The 23,924-nt window shown below is 36.4% G+C and overlaps 1 protein-coding gene across 1 annotated transcript in view; it reads right to left on the reverse strand.

The window, feature by feature from the left end:
• The window catches only part of CCDC66 (coiled-coil domain containing 66), a 68,909-nt gene that overhangs the window by 31,840 nt on the left and 13,145 nt on the right, over nucleotides 1–23,924 (reverse strand). Inside the window, 7 exon segments of the mRNA XM_047691656.1 lie at nucleotides 1,216–1,300; nucleotides 1,505–1,755; nucleotides 2,154–2,285; nucleotides 20,851–20,952; nucleotides 21,394–21,515; nucleotides 23,242–23,345; nucleotides 23,527–23,692. Of these exon segments, the coding sequence (XP_047547612.1) occupies nucleotides 1,216–1,300; nucleotides 1,505–1,755; nucleotides 2,154–2,285; nucleotides 20,851–20,952; nucleotides 21,394–21,515; nucleotides 23,242–23,345; nucleotides 23,527–23,692 (962 nt within the window).

Consider the following 23,924-nt stretch of genomic DNA (forward strand, 5'->3'; position numbering starts at 1 on the left):
CAACATATAAAAAAATCTATTTGAAGCTTTGAATTTTTCTTCTAAATTATAGTCTAAGATAATATATAGCATATCAATATATAAATAAACAAAATGTCAATTCTAATGTATTTATCCCATCTCTTTTGTTCCTTTTTCTGGAATTCTATTTTTTTTTTTTTTTTTTAAAGATTTTTTTTTTATTATTTATTTGACAGACAGATCATGAGTAGGCAGAGAGGCAGGCAGAGAGAGAGAGGAGGAGGAGCAGACCTCCCTGCTGTGAGCAGAGAGCCGATGTGGGCTCGATCCCAGGACCCTGAGATCATGACCCGAGCTGAAGGCAGAGGCTTAACCACTGAGCCACCCAGGTGCCCCTATGCTTTTTCTTTTTTTTTTTTTTTTTTAAAGATTTTATTTATTTATTTGACAGAGAGATAGATCACAAGTAGGCAGAGGGCAGGCAGAGAGAGGGAAGCAGGCTCCCCACTGAGCAGAGAGCCCGATGCGGGCCTCGATCCCAGGACCTTGGGATCATGACCTGAGCCGAAGGCAGAGGCTTTAACCCACTGAGCCACCCAGGCGCCCGTGCTTTTCTTTTAACAGAGGAGGTGTGTTAGAAGAAGTAATCCAAAAACAACTAAAAAAATCTCAGCACTTAGCATAGTGCCTGGTAAGTAGCAGACATTCTGTAATTCACTTACTGATTAAGATTAACAATATAAATTACATCGAATTCTTCATGTATCAAAGGTTTTAAAGAATTATTCAGAATTTTAAGTCCTTTTAGTGTTAGATTAAATTAGAATTAATCTTAGTCTCCTTCCTTATATTATCTGCTAGATTTCTCAATCAGAATTCTACTTCAGTGCCCTGTATAGTTCCCTTAAAGAACTAATTCTCATCCTAAACAAAATTCAGGAGACCTATAAACAGATGAAAAAAAAATAACCAGTACTAAGTTAAGATTTAGTGCCATTTCATATATAAAACATCTATTAAAGACCTTGTCTTCTGGAAGGCAAGCGGCTGGTTGTACTATGTGATACTGTCTGGTTCTCAGCATCAGTATAATTTGAGTATTACTGCCAGCTGGAGTAAGAATTAGATTCATCACAGAAATGGAAGGGCCTGTGCTATACATTTATATTGGAATTTTAATTTCCATTTATTTAGGTATCCGCTGGAAATGACTTTACTTATTAAGGCAAAGAATAGTATTTTACAATGCAATACCTGATGTTCTAACTGTTTTTGTCGTCGCCTCTCACGTTCTTCAATCTGAGCTGGATCCAAGAGAGCAGTCATAGAACGGAGAAAGCTGGCAAGATGGACACTTTAGTTACACAAAACCCCCAAAAGATGCTAAATCATTTTTGCTCCAGATACATCCACTAGTAATTTCTACTTTAAAGGAAAATACCAAACCTGAAATCAATTAACACGTATTATAAATATAATGACAGTCCTTTTAAAAGCACATAGACTTTCTTAAACATTAATAAATACTGAAAAATAAACTTACTTTGTTTTCTGACTATCTGCCATGGTCTTATCTCTAACTGGTTTTGCCATATGCTCCTCCTCTGAAGGTTCAACCTGGCTTCCAGTCATAGGCGTATAAACACTGCTGATATCAGCCAGTTCGTGAGTGTCCGGAGAGACACAGAAGTACTCGGGTTGGTTGTGTGTTGACCAAGAAGACAGTTGAGACTGAGAAGCAGGATAGGTCTTTAACGAATCAAAATGCATTGCCCATCTGTCATGTTCCTCACCCTAATCATGATAAATAAGAATTACTAAGATTCTTCCAATTGTTCTCATGTATAAAGTTCTAAAATGATAATCAAACACAATTTTTAAAAGTCACCACAGAGCAGAATAAGCATCACAAAAATTAACAGAGCTATATTCTTTATTAATTCCATATATCTGAGGTAACTAACATGAAGAGTACGAGAAATTCAAATTAGGAAATTCCTGAAAAGCCAGTTTTAAGAATTACACAAAATCACTTACTAAATGCATTCAATAAAAGGTTTACAAGAGCAAATGTGTATTAATTTGAATACTGTAGTCTTGTCAAATAGCTTTAGGATACTTTTAGGTTTATGATTAAGGACTCAAATTATTTTTTTTCCCGTGACAACATCCACCTAAATTTGTTAAGTTACCTTTGAAGATGTAATTTTTTCCTCTATTTTTCTTTGCCGATCATCTTCTATTTGCTTGTTCAAATCTTCAATCCATTTCCTCTGCTGTTCTTGTTTCATGGCACTGAAAGGGTGCTCCCGTGGTACTGCTTCCTAAACAGTAGTCATCAATACTATTTAAATTACAACTCTCTCTTTCTAACCACTTTATCAATCTTGACAAGAATTTATACAAACAGAAAGGCATTAATCTCTGAGAGGAACAACTGTATACAAAAAATTTTGAATTATACAAGACTTAAACAGATGTATTCCAATTTTCAGAATCATACTTGTAACATAAAGTAGAGAACATAGAATAAATGTAAATGTAAAAAAAATAAATTTTTTCAGAGTGTCTGGGTGGCTCAGTAGATTAAGCCTCTGCCTTCAGCTCAGGTTACGATCTCAGGGTCCTGGGATCGAGCCCCATATGGAGCTCACTGCTCGGCAGGGAGACTGATCCCCCTCCCTCTCTGCCTGCCTCTCTGCCTACTTGTGATCTCTGTCAAATTAAATATTAATAAATAAATAAATACCTTTTTAAAAATAAATAAATTTTTTCTAAACTAAGTATAAGATTTTTCAAAAGTATCCTAATAGTCTTCTTTAGACTTTGAAAGGAGTTACAGATAATTTAAAATAGATGAATATTGTTTTAAATTTGGCTTCAGGATAAAACAAATACTGCCTTTGTACCAAAAGCCAGGAGGATGTAAGAGAGCCAGAGGCTTTCTCTCCTGAATCATGTCTCTCTAGGATATCCCTCTTTTCCATTTCTACTGCTATAGCCCTATCACAGTCTATGACACTTCAATAAGAAAAACGTATTATGTTCAGGTTAAGTCCTTGAATTCTAAGAAAAAAAACAAAAATTAAAAATTGAACAGTAGCATAAAAATTTCTTAATTGAAGTTGCTTCTTAATTTATGAGAATTTGGTATGCTCTAACAAAAAGAAAAGATTATATTCTACTCAGATTGTCCTGAAAGGCAAAAGCTAAGCAACAAACACTTTGTTGTACAGAATAACTGCAGGATACGATTTAAAAAATAGTTTGACAGAATACTACAATGGCAATATACCTGATGTTACTTTCTGCCTTTGTTTTTAACAGAAACAATGGCAAAGCTCCTAGTTTATAAGCAGTTGCTTAAATCAAAGGAAATATTTATAAAAAAGAAAAAAAATCTTAGTATCTCATGTATTCTTACATGTTTTAAAGAGATAAAAACCATCACATTTCTTTAAGCCTAAAAGAACCACTTCAAAAGGAGCATTATCTTCAGGTAGGTAACTGAACAATTCTAGCTCTAAAAACGTTATCTTAAGGATGAAAATGGAAAAGAAAAACAAATGGCCCTCTGAACTCCTTATAAGACATTCTCAACATGGCACTCAATCACCTTAGAACTCTGTTCACGTTTCTTACATATGATTTAACCAGATTTGGTTTCAAATCGGTTTTTTCAGTTTATCTTTGAATTTTTTTTACATACACATTTGAGTGAAATAATATGGTATCTATCCTTCTCTGACTTACTTTGCTTAGTATTTTACTCTCTAGCTCCATATTGTTGCAAATGGCAAGATTTCATTCTTTTTTATAGCTGGGTTATATTCCATTGTACATATACCATATCTTTTTTTTTTTTTAAGATTTTATTTATTTATTTGACAGACAGAGATCACAAGTAGACAGAGAGGTAGGCAGAGAGAGAGGAGGAAGGAGGCTCCCTGCTGATGAGCAGAGAGCCCAATGTGGGGCTTGATCCCAGGATCCTGGGATCGTGACCTGAGCAGAAGGCAGAGGCTTTAACCCACTGAGCCACCCAGGCACCCCTATACCATATCTTCTTTATCCATTCATCTATGGATACTTGGGCTGCTTCCGCAATTTGGACGTTGTAAATAATACTGCAATGAACACAGGGGTGCACCTACCTATTCGAATTAGTGTCTTCTTATTCTTTGGGTAAAAACCCAGTTCTGCAATTACTGGGTCATATGGTAGTTCTATTTTTCATTTTCTACGCATACTCTTTTCCACAGTGGCTGCAGAAGTTTGTATTCCTACCAAGAGCATGGGACAGTTCCTTTTTCTCCACATCCATGCCAATACTTGTTTCTTGTGTTTTTGATTTTAGCCATTCTGACAGGTGTGAGGTGATATCTCATTATACTTTTCATTTGCATTTCCCTGATGCTGAGTGATGCTGAGAATCTCTTCATAGGTCTATTGGCCGTCTGTAGTATGTCTTCTTTGATGAAATGTCTGTCCTGTCTCTGCCCCTGCCCCTCCCACTCATGATCTTTCTCACTTTCTAAAATAAATAAATAAGTAAATAAATCTTTGAAAACAATTTCTCTGTAGTTTTAGCAATTTCTCAATTGAGAAACTGAGATATTGAAGTCTTCATTTATTTAAATCTACCAATTTTTGCTTCATTTATTTTATCAGATTCATGCATGTTAAAAATTGTTATTTCTTGATTTCCTAAATCTTCTATCTATATTTACAACCCTCACCATCCCTAATAATGATCTTATTTTTATTAGTGTAGCAATAACAATTTTATTTTGGTTAGCATTTCTTTTTTTTTTAAATCCAATTATTTAAACCTTGCTGCACTCCTATGCTTTACATGTGTCTTGTATTCTAGAAAGTATCTAGATTTCTTTATGCTAATCAGTATTTTCCTAATTGGTGAGTTTTGGTTCACTTAGATTTATTATATTTATTGATGTATTTGGTCCTATTTCTATCTTAATCTTACATTCCACTTTATCTTACTTTATTTTTAAGGCTCCTTTAAATTTTTGACTTCAAAGATATCTTCTAATAAGAACTTAATATGCTCTCATATCCTTTGACCTTGCCTTCCTCTGCCAACCCATCAAGATTGGTATTAACTAGACCTTTTTTATTTGTTATAAAGGTAACAATCCACTCTACTAAGGTAAATAATCACGAATCTCTTACAGCATCCCTTAATTTACCTTACCTTTTCGGTTAAGGACTTCATTCAAACTGTTTTCAGTGTCACCTTTAATAAAAATCCTCAGAGCACTTTAATGCCTGAGGATATTTTATTATCTACTCTCATTTCAATGATAGTTTGGCTAGATATTAAATTCTAAATTGTAATAGTTATCTTGTACCCAGTGCTACTGCCGGGAAAAAAAAGAAGCTCATACTTGTTCTCTTATATATTGTTTGTTCTTTCTTTTTGCAGGCTTTTAGAATTTCTGGGTCTTCTATATTCTTAAATTTCAGGTTAGTATGTGTAGTGAGGTCTTCCTTATTCTCATTTTTGGGGTGCTTTCTAGCCCTTTAAATCTGAGTCAATTAACAAACGGATCTCAATTACTTTTTCAAATATTTCCTCTCTTCTCCCAATGTCCCTCTTTGTTTGGAGGGAAAAGTCAGCATTTCTATTTTCATTCTCATACTGCCTTAAATTTTTTTCCCTATTTGTCCTTTCCCTTTTCAAGCTATTTCTAAATATGTCCCTATCATTATTTATTTACTCCTAGCTCTATCATTCCCATTAGTTCACATCTATTGTATTTTACACTTTTTTTTATGTTTCACACCTAAATTTTCTGCATGGTTGTATCTGTTCTATGTTCTCATTTGTAACACTTTCCCTTACTTCTTTTATTATGTTCATTAGACTAAATTTATCAATTTATCTGTCCTAATAATTTTTGCTTCTGTTAGACTCTGATATACTCTATCTACACTTCTTCCTTGAAATAGCTGTGTTCCTCCAACATTTTTGTTATTTGCAGCAGTTCATTTTTTTTCCTGGCACTATCAACCAAACTTGTCCAGCAGTGAACAGCCAAATATTCAGTGGGAGGAATGGCAAAGAGCAGACTAGCCCTAGGGGTTGAAACAGGGTGTTAAACTACAATCACTCCTCCAGAGCTTCTTTTTAGGGAGCATTCCTTAGACTGTTATTGTAATTCACAAGACAAGTGACTATGAACAGGAAGGAGTACAGTAGTCTCCACCTGATTTTCCAAGTTCCTGCAAAGAAGTAAGATTTAAGCAAGGACTGGCCCAGGATTTTATTCTAGAAGACAGCTAGAACAGAGATCCAATTTACAGTTAACGGAAAGTGAGGCACTGTTTAAGACAATGACATCAGGGGGATGGGGGAAAGCATGTCAACAAGAACAGAATTCTAAAAATTCATTTTCCTTTCCCACAGAGATGCTGGGTTAATTTCTACCACAGGCCACCTACCAATCCAACAAACCAAAAAAGTATCCTTCCCTCATTTTTCTATTATCTCAAGAAATGACCTTAAGGGGAGATAATAGCAATTTATAGCCAAGGTTCAGTATCTTGATCATGGGATCTTAGTATTTTAAGTTGGTAAAAGCTTATTTATTGTCAGTATTTTCTGCCTGACTTTAATTTTTGGTTATGTTTTTCTTATTATAGCAAATTTTGTAATGTTCTGTTGACGTTTAAAAATTTGGTATGTGTATTTGTAGAAAATAAAATCACTGGAAACTTTTATGGTCCAAATACTCTGATAATACCCCAGTAAAAATGTGCCTCAATTTCTCCTACTACTTTTGGCTTATGAATCACAAAAATAATTATTCTTACATCTTTGTCATTGACTCTACTTTTTATCAAAAATAATTTTTTATGGGGGTGCCTGAGTGACTCAGTCAAGCATCCCTAGGGGTATGTGTTCAAGTCTCAAACTGGGCTCCACCCTAGGCATAGAGCCTACATTAAAATGAATAAGTTAACAGCTTCTCTCCCCAAGTAATGTTTCTAAAATTACAAGCAATTTTGCTTTTTGTGTTTTTTAAAATTTTGATTGGCTTACGTTATCTGTTTTTAATAATGTATATTCTATTTCAAGTGTATCTTTTTTAAGCAGCAGATCTGCAGGGGAGGAGGCGGTTCTCATACCTCTGCTTTTAAATAAAAGATTTCTGACATTTCGGAGTTGATTTTTGTTTTCTGTTGTACAGGTTACATTAGTAGATAGTCTCTTTATACTTAAAGTAGTGATTATCTTTGCTTTCTGTATTCTTAAACCTTTATCCGGGTTTCAGAATCATAATTAACTGTCTTTACAGAGAGATCACGCAACATATCAACATAAAAATATAAGGCATAAAACAAAAGCATAAAGAACAAAAGTGGAAAGGTCACCTTTGTTTCCATTACTCTTAGACAATGCCAACAATCTGCTTTCTTTTACATATTTGTATTTGTTAATAGGTCTTCCAGATTTTTTTCCTTTAAACATGGAAATGGTGACATTGTATGTATTTTTTTGCAATTTACCTTATTTCACAAAGTCTTATAGAGACTTTGTGTCAGCTATATATTCCCTGTTTTTAAACCATAAATTCCTTATTGTGTTTTAATTCTGATTCACTTTTCTGACCCAGGAATAATCTTTAAAAACTGCTTAAAAAAAAAAAAAAATCAGAGAAAGATCTTTGGGAAGAGTATTTTATAAATTCTATAGGTCTGAACATAACATGATGGTCCCTTTACATGTGAACGTGCTGTTTAGGCATTAAATTCTTTGTCTCAGTGTACCTATTAAATCTCTACAAGGGGAATTCAGCTAGATAGTTATCAAACCATTCTGAACATCTACAAACTCAACAGGAGATCAAAGAAAAGAATAGCAGCAATGATATCAACATAAAAAGGACTACCTTTCTGGAAGGCAGGACGTGTGGAGAAATGAATCAGAGGTAATATCTGGAAGACAGGCCACAGGTGGGGGAACCTCCATCAGCTGGCTCCTGGTAAGTGACAGAGCGTGGAGCACAAAATCAAAACTTTTAGAAGTCTGCTCCATAAAGGGACATCACTCCAGTGGCTAAGCGGAGGGTGGAACCCTTGCTGGGACAGTGTGGTCTCAGGACCCTCAGGGTCACAGAAAGACCAGGTGTGCCTGAGTGTGCCACAGCTCCCACGTATTGGAGAAAGGAAGCTGGCTGCAAAGATGGGAGCTGAGAAGGGGGCTCTCAGCTTGGGGTTGCCATAAACCACGATCCGTGGCACAGTCAAGCCACTACTCTTCAAGCACAGAGTGAACAAGTGGCAGATCCAGGGAGACTCCCCTTCCTCCCCTAGAAAGAATAGCATGGGAGCACACTGCAGAAATCTGCTAGGTTTGTAAACTCCAAACAAGGTCCTGTGCTGGAGATAGAAATGCTCAGTCACAGGCCAGGTGAGCTAGGAGTGCAGCTGGAGACCATGGAGACGGAGTGATTGACTGCTTTCTCTGAGCTCTCACTGAGGATTGGGGCCCCGAGTTCAAAGTATCTCTGGGGCTGGATATTGGGAGGCCACCATTCTCATTCTCATCCTCCAAAGCTATACAGAAAGATTTCAGGGAACAAAAGCTACCCAGAGCAACCTGAGCAGGTTACTCAGCTTGGCCCGACAAGGACAGTGAAATTTTGCCCATGCAAAGACATTTGAGAATCACTGCAACAGGCCCCTCTCCAAGATCAGCAAGAACATCCAATCAAAGGCGCCTGGGTGGTTCAGTTGGTTAAGCGACTGCCTTCGGCTCAGGTCATGATCCTGGAGTTCCAGGATCAGGTCCCACATCGGACTCCCTGCTCGGCAGGGAGTCTGTTTCTCCCACTGACTGCTCTCATCCTCTCTCTGATTCTCTCTCTCAAACAAATAAATAAATCTTAAAAAAAAAAAAAAAATCCAACAAAGACCAAGTTTACCAAACAATCAGAACCACAAAACTCCAGAGCCAGAGGAATACAGCACAAAGAATTTATGGCTTTTCCCCCATGATTCCTTAGTATTTCAAAGTTAATTTTTAAAAAAAAATTTTTTTGATTTTTTTTTAAATTTTCCTCTTTCCTCCTCTTCCAACCAACTTATTATCAACTACTTCTTTAAAATCTTTTTAATTTTCATTTTTACAGTCATATTATAGCTTTATTTTTTGTATATAAGTTTTCTTTCTTTTAAGTTTGGGATGCAGTTTCTTGTAACAGACTAATATATACCCTAAATCTAATATATAGTTTTGTTCTATTCACCCGCCTGATCACATTCTTTTTTAATTATCTTTCATTATTCTTTCAACCAACTTCTTATCAATTCCTTTTTAAAAATCTTCTTACATGTTCATTTTTACAGTCATAGTCCATCCCTACATTGTATTTACCCTATTTTTGTATATATGTATGTAAGTTTCTCCTTAAAATTTTAGGAGGCAGTTTGTTCAAACATAGCAAAATACACACAAAATCTACTGTGCAGCTCCGTTCTATTCACCAGCCTAATCATATTCTTTTGTTGTTGTTGTTCCCCTCCCTCCCCTGCAGTTTCAGGTCTCTTCTGATTTGTTTAGTGTATATTTTTCAGGGGTCGTTGTTACCCTTTTAGCATTTTTTCTCTCGACCATGTATTCTCTGGACAAAATGACAAAATGGGAAAACTCACCTCAAAAAAAAAGAAGAGGTGGTACCAACTGTCAGGGACCTAATCAACATGGACATTAGTAAGATGTCAGAACTAGAGTTCAGAATGACGACTGTAAAGATACTAGCTGAGCTTGAAGAAAGCATAGAAGATACTAGAGAATCCATTTCTGGAGAAATAAAGTCTAACCAAGTTGAAATTAAAAAAGCAATTAATGAGGTGCAATCAAACATGAAGGCTCTAACTGCTAGGATAAATGAAGCAGAAGGGAAAATTAGTGATATAGAAGACCAAATGATAGAGAATAAAGAAGTGAGAAAAAGAGAGATCAACTACTGGATCATGAGGGGAGAATTCAAGAGGTAAGTAATCATAAAGCAAAAGAATATTAGAATAATTGGGATCCCAGAAGAAGAAGGAAGAGAGAGGGACAGAAGGTTTATTATAGTAAATTATAGCAGAGAACTTCCCTAAATTAGAGAAGGAAACAGGCATCAAATCCAGGAGGCAGGGCACCTGGGTGGCTTAGTGGGTTAAGCCTATGCCTTCAGCTCAGATCATGATCCAGGGTCCTGGAATTGAGCTCCCCATCAGGCTCTCTGCTCAGCGGGGAGCCTGCTTCCCCCCACCCCTCCGCCTGCACCTCTGCCTACTTGTGATCTCTCCTGTCAAATTAATAAATGGAATCTTGAATTTAAAAAAAAAATTTTTTTTAATACAGGAGGCGAAGAGAAGCCCCCTCAAAATCAATAAAATGGGTCAACACCCTGACATGTAATAGTAACACTTACAAATGTCAGAGACAAAGAGAAAATCCTGAAAGCACCTCCGAACAAAGGGTCTGTAAACTACAAAGGTAGAAACATTAGATTGGCAGCAGACCTATCCACAAAGACCTGAGGACACCTAAAGAGCTGGAGAAAGAATGGCAAAGCCTAAACCCAGCAGGAGAAGAGAAATAATAAAGACCAGAGTAAATATCAATGAAATAGAAACCAAAAGAACAGAACAGATCCCCAAAACTAGGAGCTAGTTCTCTGAAAGAATTAATAAGACTAATAAACACCTGGCCAGATTTATCAAAAAGAAAAGAGAAAGGACCCAAATAAGTAAAATCATGAATGAAACAGGAGAGATCACAGGAGCACCTGTGGGTGCTCCTGTTGGTTAAGCATCTCCTTGGGTTCAGGTCATAATCCCAGGGGTCCAGGGATGAAGTCCCACAATGGGCTCCCTGCTCAGGGGGGAGTCTGCTTCTCCCTCTCCCTCTGCCTGCTCCTTCTGCTTCTCTTCTCTCACTCGTGCTTGCTCTCTCTCTCTCAAATTAATGAATAAATCTTAAAAAAAAAAAAAAGAAAAAAAATTTTAAGATAAAGAAAAAGGAGAGATCACAAACAACACCAAAAAAATACAATTATAAAAACATATTATAGGGCGCCTGGATGGCTCAGTGGGTTAAACTGCTGCCCTTCCGCTCAGGTCATGATCTCAGGGTCCTGGGATCAAGTCCCACATCAGGCTCTCTGCTCAGCAGGGAGCCTGCTTCCCTCTCTCTCTACTCTGCCTGCCTCTCTGCCTACTTGTGATCTCTCTCTGTCAAATAAATAAATAAAATACTAAAAAATATATATATTACAAGCAACTATATGCCAGCTCTGAAAGAAATGGATGCATTCCTACAGACATATAACTACCAAAACTGAACAGGAAGAAATAGAAAACCTGAACAGACACACATAACCAGTAAGGAGATTAAAGTAGTCATCAAAAATCTCTCAACAAACAAGAGCCCAGGGCCAGATGGCTTCCCAGGGGAATTCTACCACACATTTAAGAAGAATTAATACCTATTCTCCTAAAACTGTTCCAAAAAACAGAAATGGAAGGAGAACTTCCAAACTCATTTTATGAGGCATTACCTTGATCCCAAAACCAGACAAAGACCCCATCAAAAGGGAGAATTACAGACCAATACCTTTGATGAACATAGACGCGAAAATTCTCACCAAAATACTAACCAATAGGATCCAACAGTACATTAAAAGGATTATGCACCAGGACCAAGTGGGACTTATTCCTGGGCTGCAAGGTTGGATCAACCTCTGCAAATCAATCAATGTAATATAATACATTAATAAAAGAAAGAACAAGAACCATATAGTACTCTCAATAGATGCTGAAAAAGCATTTGACAAAGTACAGCATCCTTTTTTGATCAAAACTCTTCAAAGTGAGGGATAGAGGGTACATACCTCAATATCATCAAAGCCATCTACGAAATCCATAGCAATTACCATTCTCAATGGGGAAAAAACTGAAAGCTTTTCCCCGAAGGTCAGGAACACGGCGGGGCTGTCCACTATCACCACTGCTATTCAACACAGTACTAGAAGTCCTAGCCTTGGCAATCAGACAACAAAAAGAAATAAAAGGCACCCAAATGGCAAAGAAGTCAAACTCTCAATCTTTGCAGATAGCATGAATACTTTATGTGGAAAACCCAAAAGACTCTACTCCAAAACTGCTAGAACTCATACAGGAATTCAGTAGAATACCAGGACATAAAATCAATGCAGAGAAATCAGTTGCATTTCTATACACCAACAACAAGAGAGAAGAAAGAGAAATTAAGGAGTTGATCCCATCTAAAATTGCACCCAAAACCATAAGATACCTACGAATAAACCTAACCAAAGAGGCAAAGAATCTGTACTCAAAAACCTATATAGAGTACTCATGAAAGACACTAAAGAAGACACAAAGAAATGGAAAAACGTTCCATGCTCATGGACTGGAAGAACAAACATTGTGACAATGTCTATGCTACCGAGAACAATCTACACATTTAATGCAATCCCTATCAAAATACCACCAACTTTTTCAAAGAAATGGAACAAATAATCCTAAAATTTGTATAGAACCAGAAAAGATCCCGAATAGCCAGAGGGATGTTGAAAAAGAAAACCAACGTTGGTGGCATCACAATTCCAGAATTCAAGCTCTATTACAAAGCTGTGATCATCAAGACAGTATGGTACTGGCACAAAAACAGACACATAGATCAATGGAACAGAACAGAGAACCCAGAAATGGACCCACAACTCTGTGATCAACTAATCACTGACAAAGCAGGAAAGAATGTCCAATGGAAAAATGAGTCTCTTCAACAAATGGTGCTGGGAGAACTGGACAGCCACATGCAGAAGAATGAAACTGGACCATTTCCTTATGCCACACACAAAAAAAAGACTCAAAATGGATGAAAGACCTCAATGTGAGACAGGAATCCTTCAAAAATCCTTGAGGAGAACACAGGCAGCCACCTCTTCCACCTCAGCCACAGCAACTTCTTCCTAGAAACACCACCAGAGACAAGGGAAGCAAGGGCAAAAAGGAACTACTGGGACTTCATCAAGATCAAAATCATTTGCACAACAAAGGAAACGGTTAACAAAACCAAAAGACAACCAACAGAATGGGAGAAGATATTTGCAAATGGCATGTCTGAAAAAAGGGTTAGTATCCAAAGTGTATAAAGACACCTACCAAACTCAACACCCTGAGAACAAACAATACATCGAGAAATGGGCATGGACATTGACCGACATTTCTGTAAAGAAGACATCCAAACGGCCAACAGACACAGGAAAAAGTGCTCTATATCACTCGGGGTCAGGAAATAACAAATCAAAACCACAGTGAGATACCACTTCACACCCAGTCAGAATGGCTAAAGTTAACCAATCAGGAAATGACAGGAGTTGGGCCAGATACAGAGAAAGGGAGCCTTCTACGCTGTTGGTGGGAATGCAAGCTGGGGCAGCCACTCTGGAAAACACTATGGAGGTTCCTCAAAGAGTTGAAAATAGAGCTAACCTATGACCCAGCAATTACACTACTGGGTATTTACCCAATGATACAAATGTAGTGATCTGAAGAGGCCTGTGCACCCAATGTTTATAGCAGCTATGTCCACAATAGCCAAACTATGGAAAAGAGCCTAGATGTCCATCAACAGATGAATGGATAAAGATGATGTCGTGTGTGTGTGTGTGTGTGTGTGTGTGTGTGTGTGTGTGGGAATATTATGCAGCCATCAAGAAACTCAAATCTTGCTATTTGCAACAACGTGGATGGAATTAGAGGCTATTTTGCTAAGTAAATAAGTCAATCAGAGAAAGACAATTATCATATGATCTCACTGATAGGAAGAATGTGAGAAACAGGACAGAGGATCATAGGGGGAGGGAGGGAAAAATGAAAGAAGATGAACAGAAAGGGAGACAAACCATAAGAGACTCATCATCTCAGGAAACAACTGAGGGTTGCTTGAGGGGAGGGGAATAGGAGGGATGGGGTGGCTGGGGATGGTCTTTGGGGAGGGTATGTGCTATGGTTAGTGCTGTGAACTTGATGAATCACAGACCTGTACCCCTGCAGCAAATAATACATATGTTAACAACAAATAACCTTTATAAACCACTGTTCTATTATCTACAGAGACAGAAATCTAAGGTTAATTTGAGTTTTGTTCCCGGTCTTCTTATGTTAAATGCCTGAAGAAGCCTATACTTGTTCATGAAATTTAACAGTTATCAGGAGGTCTCTTCAAATCAGCCTCTTTCATTTAATTTTTTTTCTGGTCTAGGGAAGTTTTTTCTCTGATACCTATTAACAGTATCTATTCGCTGTTTTTCTTCTTCAAAAAAAGCATATCATTCAAGGTTGTATCTTTATAAGCTATTCGTAATCTTCTATGTCAGACTTTCATTTAAAAATTCTATCTATATTTGGACACCTGGGTGGCTCAGTCAGTTAAGTGTCTGACTTTGACTCAGGTCATGATCTTTATATTCCTGGGAGCTGAACACTGCATTAGGCTCCACACTCCATGGGTAATCTGCTTGTCCCCTTCCCTTTCCCTCTGCCCTCAGCCCACTTATACTCCCTCTCCCTCTCTCTCAAATAAATAAATAAAATCTTTAAAAACAAATTTTACCTATATTCATGGAGTGTCCCCACAGTGATTTCTTCTCCTTCCTGTGATTTCAATTTATTTCATTACCAATCTTTTTTTCTTTCTTTCTACTGTCTCTTAGTTTTCTACTACTCTCATCTTGGGTCTATTCTTGTATATGGATTTCCTAAATCACTTCAAGTCTTTTGTGGAATAAGATAAGAATAAATAAAAACTAAGTGTTTTCTTTAAAAAATTTCCTATTTCACAAATGAGACATATTTCTTATTTGAGATTTTTCTGAGTACTCAGCAGGAATATCTCTCTTTCTAGTGTGAATATTTTCATAGTTTCCATTTTTCCCTATATATCCCTCCCTGAACAAAGACCTATCCAGCCTACTGTTACAGGTAGTTCAGGATGTATAAGTACTTTAGTGCTCTCCTGCACCTGTTTTAAGTGTTAGTATATTTGGCTCTTATTCTAAAACTGGATGCACAAGTCTGTGAAGTGCCTAGTATACTTCTTGGAGCCTAACAAACCTTTAAACAATTCCATTACTTATTCTAGTTAACCATTAATCTTTTTGGCAAGGCCAAGAGACCCTCCTAGTTTTGAGGTAAGGAAGGTCTCTTTCTAGGGAGTTCCAATTTTGGAGAACTGAGATACAGTTCCCTTGAGTCCAAGACTGCTGTGTAGAGAGGAAAGGCCGTACTGGCTCATTTTGGTCAGGCTGCAGTATTTTCTTTGTCCTGAAATAAGGCCATCAATGGATTGGGACTAAGTTATAACTTAGTCACATCCCAATTCTGCTGTGGGAAGAGCCTCACAATCCACAACAGTATTCTCAAGATTCTGAAGAAAATTGACAAGAGAAGGAACATAATGGTTATATGTATTCCATTTTCATTCTACTGGGTTGTGGACTATATTTTTAAAAACTCTTGTCCTGCGTGCCTGGGTGACTCAGTTGGTTAAGCGTCTGCCTTTGGCTCAGCCCCACATCCAGCTCCCTGCTCAGTGAGGAGTGTGCTTCTCCCTCTCCCTCTGGCACTTTTCCTGCTCATTCTCTCTCTATATATAAATAAATAAAATCTTTATAAAAGAAAAAGTCTGGGGTGCCTGGGTGGCTTAGTTAGTAGGGCACTGCCTTCAGCTCAGTTCATAATTCAGGGTCCTAGGATCGAACCCCGCATCAGGTTCCCTGCTCAGTGGAGAGCCTGCTTCTCCCTCTCCCTCTGCTACTCTTCCTGCCTGTGCTCTCTCTCTCTCTTAAATGAGTAAATAAAATCTTAAAAAAAAAAAAGCTTGTCCCATTACTGAAAGAAATCCATAAAAATTCATGAACTCTAGACTATACTATACTATAATGCGCTGTTTCTGGTACAGGACATGGTAGAAATGTGTTTTGTATTATCCTTTATATCCTTTTGCATGCCAGAAATATTACATAGTATTTTTTACTCAAAGTAAAAGTCAAAAAAGGAAATTATTCATACATATTACCCAGAAAGATCCATAAGTTCATGTGCCATAAAATAATCATCACCTCTACACAAGAAATAAAATGTTAGAAATAAACAAATACAGCAAAGTTGCAGGATACAAAACAAACACAGAAAAACTAATCATATTTCTATAAACTAATGATGAACAATCTGGGAAAAGGAAATTAGGAAAGCAATTCCATGTGTAATAGCACCAAAAAGAATAAAATGCCTAGGAATAAGTAGGCAACAAGTTGTGTACATGGGAAACTACAAAACATTGCTAAAAGACATTAAAGAAGTCACAAATAAATGGAAAGATACTGCGTCCATGAATCAAAAGACAGTATTGTCAAGATCACCTAGAGCAGGGGCGCCTAGGTGGCTCAGTGAGTTAAGCCTCTGCCTTCAGCTCAGGTCATGATCCCAGGGTCCTGGGATCGAGCCCCACATCGGGCTCTTTGCTCAGCAGAGCTCTTTGCTCTGCTTCCCCCCTTCTCTCTCTGCCTACTTGTAATCTCCATCTGTCAAATAAATAATAAAATCTTAAAAAAAAAAAAAAAAGATCACCTAGAGCAATCTACAGATTCAAGTAACCTCTATGAAAAACTTGCTGTATTTTGCAGAAATGAAAAAATCTACCCTAAGATTCCTATGGTATCTCAAGAAACCCTGAATAGCTACAACAATCTTGAAAAAGAACAAAAACTGGAGAATTAATGCTTTTAAAACCTACTACAAAGGTATGATAATTAAACAGTGAGACAATGACATAAAGAGACATACAGAACAATGGACTAGAATGGACAGCCCAGAATTAAATACTCCCATAAACAGTCAAATGATTTTTGACAAATGTGCCAAGACCATTCAACTGGGAAAGAACGATCTTTTCAAACAAATGGCAGAGCAAACTGGATTTAAATGCAAAATATGGAAAGAAAAAACATCCTGTTTCTTATATTACATACAAAAAATAACTCTAAATGGATCAAAGACCTAAACATAAGAGCTGAAACTATAAAACTCTTAAAACTCTTAGAAGAAAACATAGAAAAGCTCCCTATCAGATTTAGCAATGATTTATTAGACAGGATACCAAAAGCACAGGCAACAAAGGAAAAAAACAAAAACAAAAACATAAAATGGACTTCATCAAAATTAAAAGCTTTTGTGGATCAAAGGGCTCTATCAAGCAAATGAAAAGGTAAAATGAAGCATGATACAAAATATTTGCAAACAATATATCTGAATAGGTATGCAAAATTTATAAAGAATGCCTACAACTCAAGGCGCCTGGGTCAGTTGGTTAAGCGACAGCACTGGGCTCAGATCATAATCCTGGAGTCCCAGGATGGGAGTCCCGCTTTGGGCTCCCTGCTTAGCGGGGAATCTGCTTCTCTCTCTGACCCTCTCCCCTCTCATGCTCTCCCACATATAGAAATAAAAATTAAAAAAAAAAAAAAAAGAATGCCTATAACAATGAAAAAAAAATTTTTTCAATGGGCAAAAAAACTTAGATACTTCTCCAAAGAACATACAAAGATAGCCAATAAGCTATGAAAAAAATGTTCAACATTACAAATTATTAAAGGAAATGTAAATCAACACTACAAAGAGCTACTACTACTTCACACCTATTAGAAGTCATCTATTATTTTAAAACAAAAAGTTGATGAGAATGTGGAGAAATGAGAACCTTTGTGCACTGCTGATGGAAATGTACAATAGTGTAGGAACTATGGAAAAGAGGACAGTAGTTAAACATAAAATTACCAATGAAAATTGGTAAAGTCTGGGGTGCCTGGGTGGCTCAGTCAGTTAAGCCTCCAACTCTTGACTTCAGCTCAGGTCATGATCTCAGGGTCATGAGATCAAGACCCATATGTGGCTCCAAAATGAGTATGGAGCCTGCTTAAGATTCTCTCTTTCTGCCTCTGCTCCTCCACTCTCCACGCTCCCCCTCACACCCCACGAGCTTGCATGTGATCTCTCTCAAAAAAACAAAGATTTTTTTAAAGATTTTATTTATTTACTTGACAGAGAGAGAGTACAAGTAGGGAGAGTGGAAGAAGGAGAAGCAGGCTCCCCGCTGAGCAGGGAGCCCAATGTGGGACTCGATCCGGGGTTCCTGGGATCATGACTTGAGCCCAAGGCAGATGCTTAACCAATAGACCCACCCAGGCACCCCACAAAAACTCTTTTTTTTTCTCCCTCTTCTTAAATAGAAAAGAAAACTGATAAAAGTTTAACCAAAAAATTAAATATAAAATACCATAGGATCCAACAATTCCACTTATGGGTATATAGCCGAAAGTACTAAGAACAAAGCCTCAAAAAGATTATACATAATGTTCATAGCAGCGTTATTCCACAGTAGCCAAAAAGAGGTAACAATTCAAATGTCCATCAACATCTGGATGGATAAACAAAATGCAATTGTTATAAATACAATGAAATATTATTTAGCCTTAAAAGGGAATGAAATTCTGATACAGTGTAGAACATGGACGAACCCTGAAAACATTAAGATAAGTGAACTTTGTCAGACACCAAAGGGCAAATATTACATAATTCTACTTAAAGTTATTCAGAATAGTCAAAATCACAGGCAAATTAGAATGGTTTCCAGCAGTCGAGGGGGGGGGGGGAGGCAGAAATGGGCAATGTTTAATGGATACAGTTTCAGTCTGCAGAGATGAAAAAATTCTGGAGGTGGACAGTGGTAATGGTTGCCTGACAATGTGAATGTACTAATCTCTCAATATGGCACATTTAAAATTATTAAATGGTAAATTCTATGTTATGTATCTTTTGCCACAATAAAAAAAAAAAAAAGGTTGAAAGGGAATAAAAATAGGGGGCGCCTGGGTGGCTCAGTCATTAGGCATCTGCCTTTGGCTCAGGTCATGATCCCAGGGTCCTGGCATCGAGCCCCACATCAGACTCCCTGCTCGGTGGGAAGCCTGCTTCTCCCTCTCCCACTCCCCATGCTTGTACTCCCTTTGTCACTCTGTCTCTCTGTCAAATAAGTAAATAAAATTTAAAAAAACAAAAGGAATGAAAATAGAATTTTTTACTGGCCAAATGCAGAACTGTGGTATGGTGATTGCAATAAGAAACTTAAACACAGAATAGTTCAAAATTACGCAGTATAAAAGAATGTTTGGGCTGAACAATATAGGGATGAGAATACAGGGCCATTCCACTGGGGGAGGACGTGTAAGACTGACAATCAAGAAAAGAGAGGAAGGAAAGCTGTTGAGATGACAGACCCGTAACAGTCTCATAGCCCCAAATGGATCTGCTTTGTTAAGTTATAAATAGAGTAAACCTTCATCAAACACTTGCTATTTGTCAGTCACTGTTCTAAGCACTTTATATGCACTACCTTGTGTTTTAACAAAATTGGCCTTGGTGATTCTGCCTGTAACCAAATTTCTGCTCCTCTTAATTACATGAAAAGTTTAACTTGATATTCAAATAATATAAATAGTTCTGGCTATGGCTTGGATTTCTGAAACCAACTGTTTTCAGACATTTAAGAAGGGGGGTTTTTTAGTTACACAGTTAAATTCACTTCCCCTCAATAGCATCTCTCCAATATCTTACCACATGCATAAAAAAATGCATAAAAACTGTATTTAAATACTATGAGGATGAGTAGATAATCATATTCTTTAACCACAGGTTCTCCAGCCTTACATTTAGTGTGTATTTTACTTTTTAGTCTTTCTCCCATCCCCAACTCCCATCTCTACGGCAAAATATAAATAATTTTATTGGTTTTTTTTGTATTATAAAAAAAGATGCATGCTAGCATTTAAAAATATATACAAAATGTAAAAACACCTAAAAATAGCCTCAAATGGCTATTTGTTTTAGCAATCACACTATGAATTACTCACACATAACCTTAAAAATAGTGCAAATTAAGCAATAAATAATATACTAACATTTCAACATAAGCTTTTTTGCAAACTGAAAATACCATCTTTAGTATTAAAGATTCTTCAATCTTAATGTTGAAATGTAAATAAACTAACAACTGATTCCTACCAACTTCATGAATAGTTTTAGCTGCAGTTTTTAGTAGTATTTGCATGCATTAATTTTTAAACTTTACACTTAAAATTATCATGCAGGGGTGCCTGAATGGCTCACTCAGTTAAGTGTCCAACTCTTGATTTTGGCTTGGGTCATGATCTCAGAGTGATGAGAGTGAAGCTTGAAGATACTCTCTCCCTCTACCTCTGCTGCTCCCCCACTTTAAAAAAACTTAACATCCATAAAAAAAAAAAAAAAAAAAAAAAAAAAAAACCTATCTTCCAGAACTGTAGATTTTTGCAAAATGTCTTCTATCAAGGCTAATTTATTGCAATTATCAACAACTATAAAACTCTATGATATAGGCAGTCAGCTCTATATGGATCAGAACAAACAGCCATGAAAGCCATACAAACAATCTAACTTGGAGGGATTCTATAACAAATCTACCAGTGCTGAAAATGTCTCCCGTCAGAATCATCCCCTTTAGGTTACTATACTATTTTCAGAATACATTTGTTAAAAGCAAGTGTTCACTAGGAAGGAACAATTACTATATGCATATAAAAGAAACAGTTCATAACTTTTTTAAATTTAAGGAGCATAGTGCATTCAGTAAAAATTAACCAATAATTAAAAATGAGAGTATTAAGGTCCACTCTTTCAAGGAAGATAGGTAATATAAAGATCAAGTATTAATGGTCTTATATATTCAAAGTAATGACACCTATGACTTACCTCTAAAATCTGACTAGCTCTAGGTAGTGGGTGCCCATCAGTCTGGACCACTGTTATCTGACTGGGAGACTGTGACAGAATGCTGGAAGAGCTAGCACAAGTCTAAAAGAGAAAACAAGGGTACTTTTTCTCTGTATAATATTAAGCACAGACACAACTTAAAGGTCACTAAAACACTACCTAAGGGACACCTGGTGTATACTTATGCTTGATAAGCAATCACTTATGTTTGATTTAACCTTGTGGCAGATACCACATGGTCAGTGTAAGAGTTTCGTGGTCATCTAAAAACTTGCAGAGCTCTTTTACAAGAGCCTAAACAAGGTGCCTCAGGCCTCTACAATTACCTACATAGTAAGACAATTTATAGAATGCAAATAGATACTAGATGAGGTCATAACTAAATTCAAAATAACATTGTTTTACAGTAACATAGGAAAGATAATTTTTAAAAAGCTTTATGATATAAATATGGCTTAGCATTTTAAAAAGTAAAATTAAGATGTCTTATATTCCATAAATGCTTCATTTTGATACTCTTACCTTAGGCTGGTCAAGAATTTGAAATTTTTCCCATACTATTTTATCAGTGTCAAATTTTTTCCAAGGATTGTTCCATTTTTCAGAAGCTTCTTTTTCTTTCTTCTTTAAAGCCACCTGTTCATCTGTAAATAATGTCCTTTTTAAAAAAATGTAAAAAAACTGTAAAAAAAAAATCATGTAAACAAATCATGACCTTCTTAAAGAGCGGAGATTCCAATACAGATCTAATCAAAATTGTTTTTTAAGGAGATTAACTCACAAGACAGAGAAGAATTTTAAGAGATATGGAAAAAAACATTTAACCAGAACCAAACTTAAGTATAGCACAATGGCTATAAAATGTTTATTATAATTACCAATAAAAATCAAGGATCCTAGAATCAAATCCAAGTTCAACCACTTCCTAGCTATGCAACTGTGGGCAAATTGCTATTAGCGTTCTTAAAACTCAGTTTCTTCTGTAAAATGTGAGCTAGGGTCTAGCTCAAAGTAATATGTAATAAATATTAGCCTCTGTTATTCATAACTGCTGAAGAGTAAAAAAACCAAAATCTTGTGTCTAACAAACTGATATAAAAACTAGGCCTGAAAGCATCAGTAGTTCTTAAAAATTCGGAGATGTATAAACTTAAATTTCAAGAATATTAATGAAAGCGTGACTTCAACAAAGAGAGATCAGTTTTTTAAACAGGATCAAATATAAGAAAGTAAATTTTTTACATAATAAAGCATAAAACGCTTCAGTCATTTCCAAGTAGTTCCATCCAACTTCAGAAGTTTGGTATTACAGTTTGATAAGCAAAATTTGTACTCAAAGAAAATATTTAAAACTGAAAGTATGATATACACACATCAAATCTCCAAACCTTCAGATACTGCTACATTTAATTTCTTCAAACTTCTCTGTTACCTTGACTTCCAACACAAATTCATGCCTGTTTTCTTCTGCTTATCTCTTTTTTTCTATCACCTGTCTCCACAGTGTTATGACTGCCTCATAGGATTTCCTACTTGAATGGAGGGTAAAGCGCATCTTTATGCTTTTAGTACAGTTATTCTTAAGAAGTACAACTGTTGGGGCGCCTGGGTGGCTCAGTTGGTTGAGCGACTGCCTTCAGCTCAGGTCATGATCCCGGACTTCCAGGATCGAGTCCTGCATCAGGCTCCCAGCTCCTCGGGGAGTCTGCTTCTCCCTCTAACCTCTCTCAAGCTCTCTCTCACTCATTCTCTCTCAAATAAATAAAATCTTTAAAAAAAAAAAAAAAAAAAAAAAGGAAGTACAACTGTTACTTCACATATTTTCCAAATTCTGACATGCAGACCATAAGTTTAGTCCAAGAAGAAGCAAGAGTTTCTTAGTTACTATCAATATTTTAAGACTCTTAATAGAAAAGATAAATTTTTCTGTTACAAGGTCTTTGGCTAAAAAAAAGCAAGAATCTTTAATGATTCTTGGTCAGAATGTTTAATTTTAAAGAATGAACTCTATTTTTAAATCAAACCATCTTTAAATCCATAGGATTTCTACAATGGAGAAATATGAAAATGGATTCTCAGGAAATGAGAAAAGTTTAGGAATCTTTGAGCTCCAGAATGATACTGATGACATTAAGGCTTATTGCTCACCTCTGGTCTTCTAGTACACACCAAGAGACTACCAGACAAAAGTCACAACCTAAAGGAATATAAAACCACAACGCTTTCTACATATTGCAACAAATTAGTCTAGATGGTAAATGTTATAAAACAAAATTTTTTTATAAAATCATACTGAAAAAACCTATTTCAACCTTAATATATACTCCTTAAGGCAACAAAACTATAATAAAAGGTATAACAATTATCTACCAAGCTCTTTTCTCCACTGGGCTTTTTTTGCTTCCAACAAGCTTCTGTCACGTTCTCTTTCCCCCAGAGTACTGAATATGTCAGCTGGTTTCCAAACATTCTCTCTAAAACAACACAAAAAAATAACAGAAATCTTGTATGTTTCTATACAAGCTACTCCATAAATATTACGTAATAAACTTAAATAGCTTTCAGTCTTCAGACTGAAAATTTCACATGAAATTCAAAGAAAAGCAAAACCATTTTCACATGACGACTCCACAATAACAGATATGAGTTACATACATGGCAATTTTCTGCTCATACTGCTTAGATGTCTCTTGATTTGTACTTAAAACAGATTTATTTTCATCTAGGAGAGATGAAAGCGTCTCAGTTTTCTGGAATACTCCCATAATGTTCTCATCCTCTGGCTGATTGGAAATATTGTTTAAATGTAGATTGCCCTGACCTAGGGGGTAAAAATGCAGGTTTTAAAATGAACACTAAAATCGCATGTATTACAATACCTTATTTTGGCATACTGCTACACACTTTAGAAACACTGCCTTACACATTAACAAAGTAATCACCTCTCACAGCAGTCCTTTAGTGGGTATTATGATTCCCTTTTGTCAAAAAAGGAAACTGAGCCCAGAGGTTAAATGGTCCAGTGATACGACCATTGCTGTATAACCTCATGT

The sequence above is a fragment of the Lutra lutra genome, chromosome 1, assembly GCF_902655055.1.
Source record: "Lutra lutra chromosome 1, mLutLut1.2, whole genome shotgun sequence".
Lineage (NCBI taxonomy): Eukaryota > Metazoa > Chordata > Mammalia > Carnivora > Mustelidae > Lutra > Lutra lutra.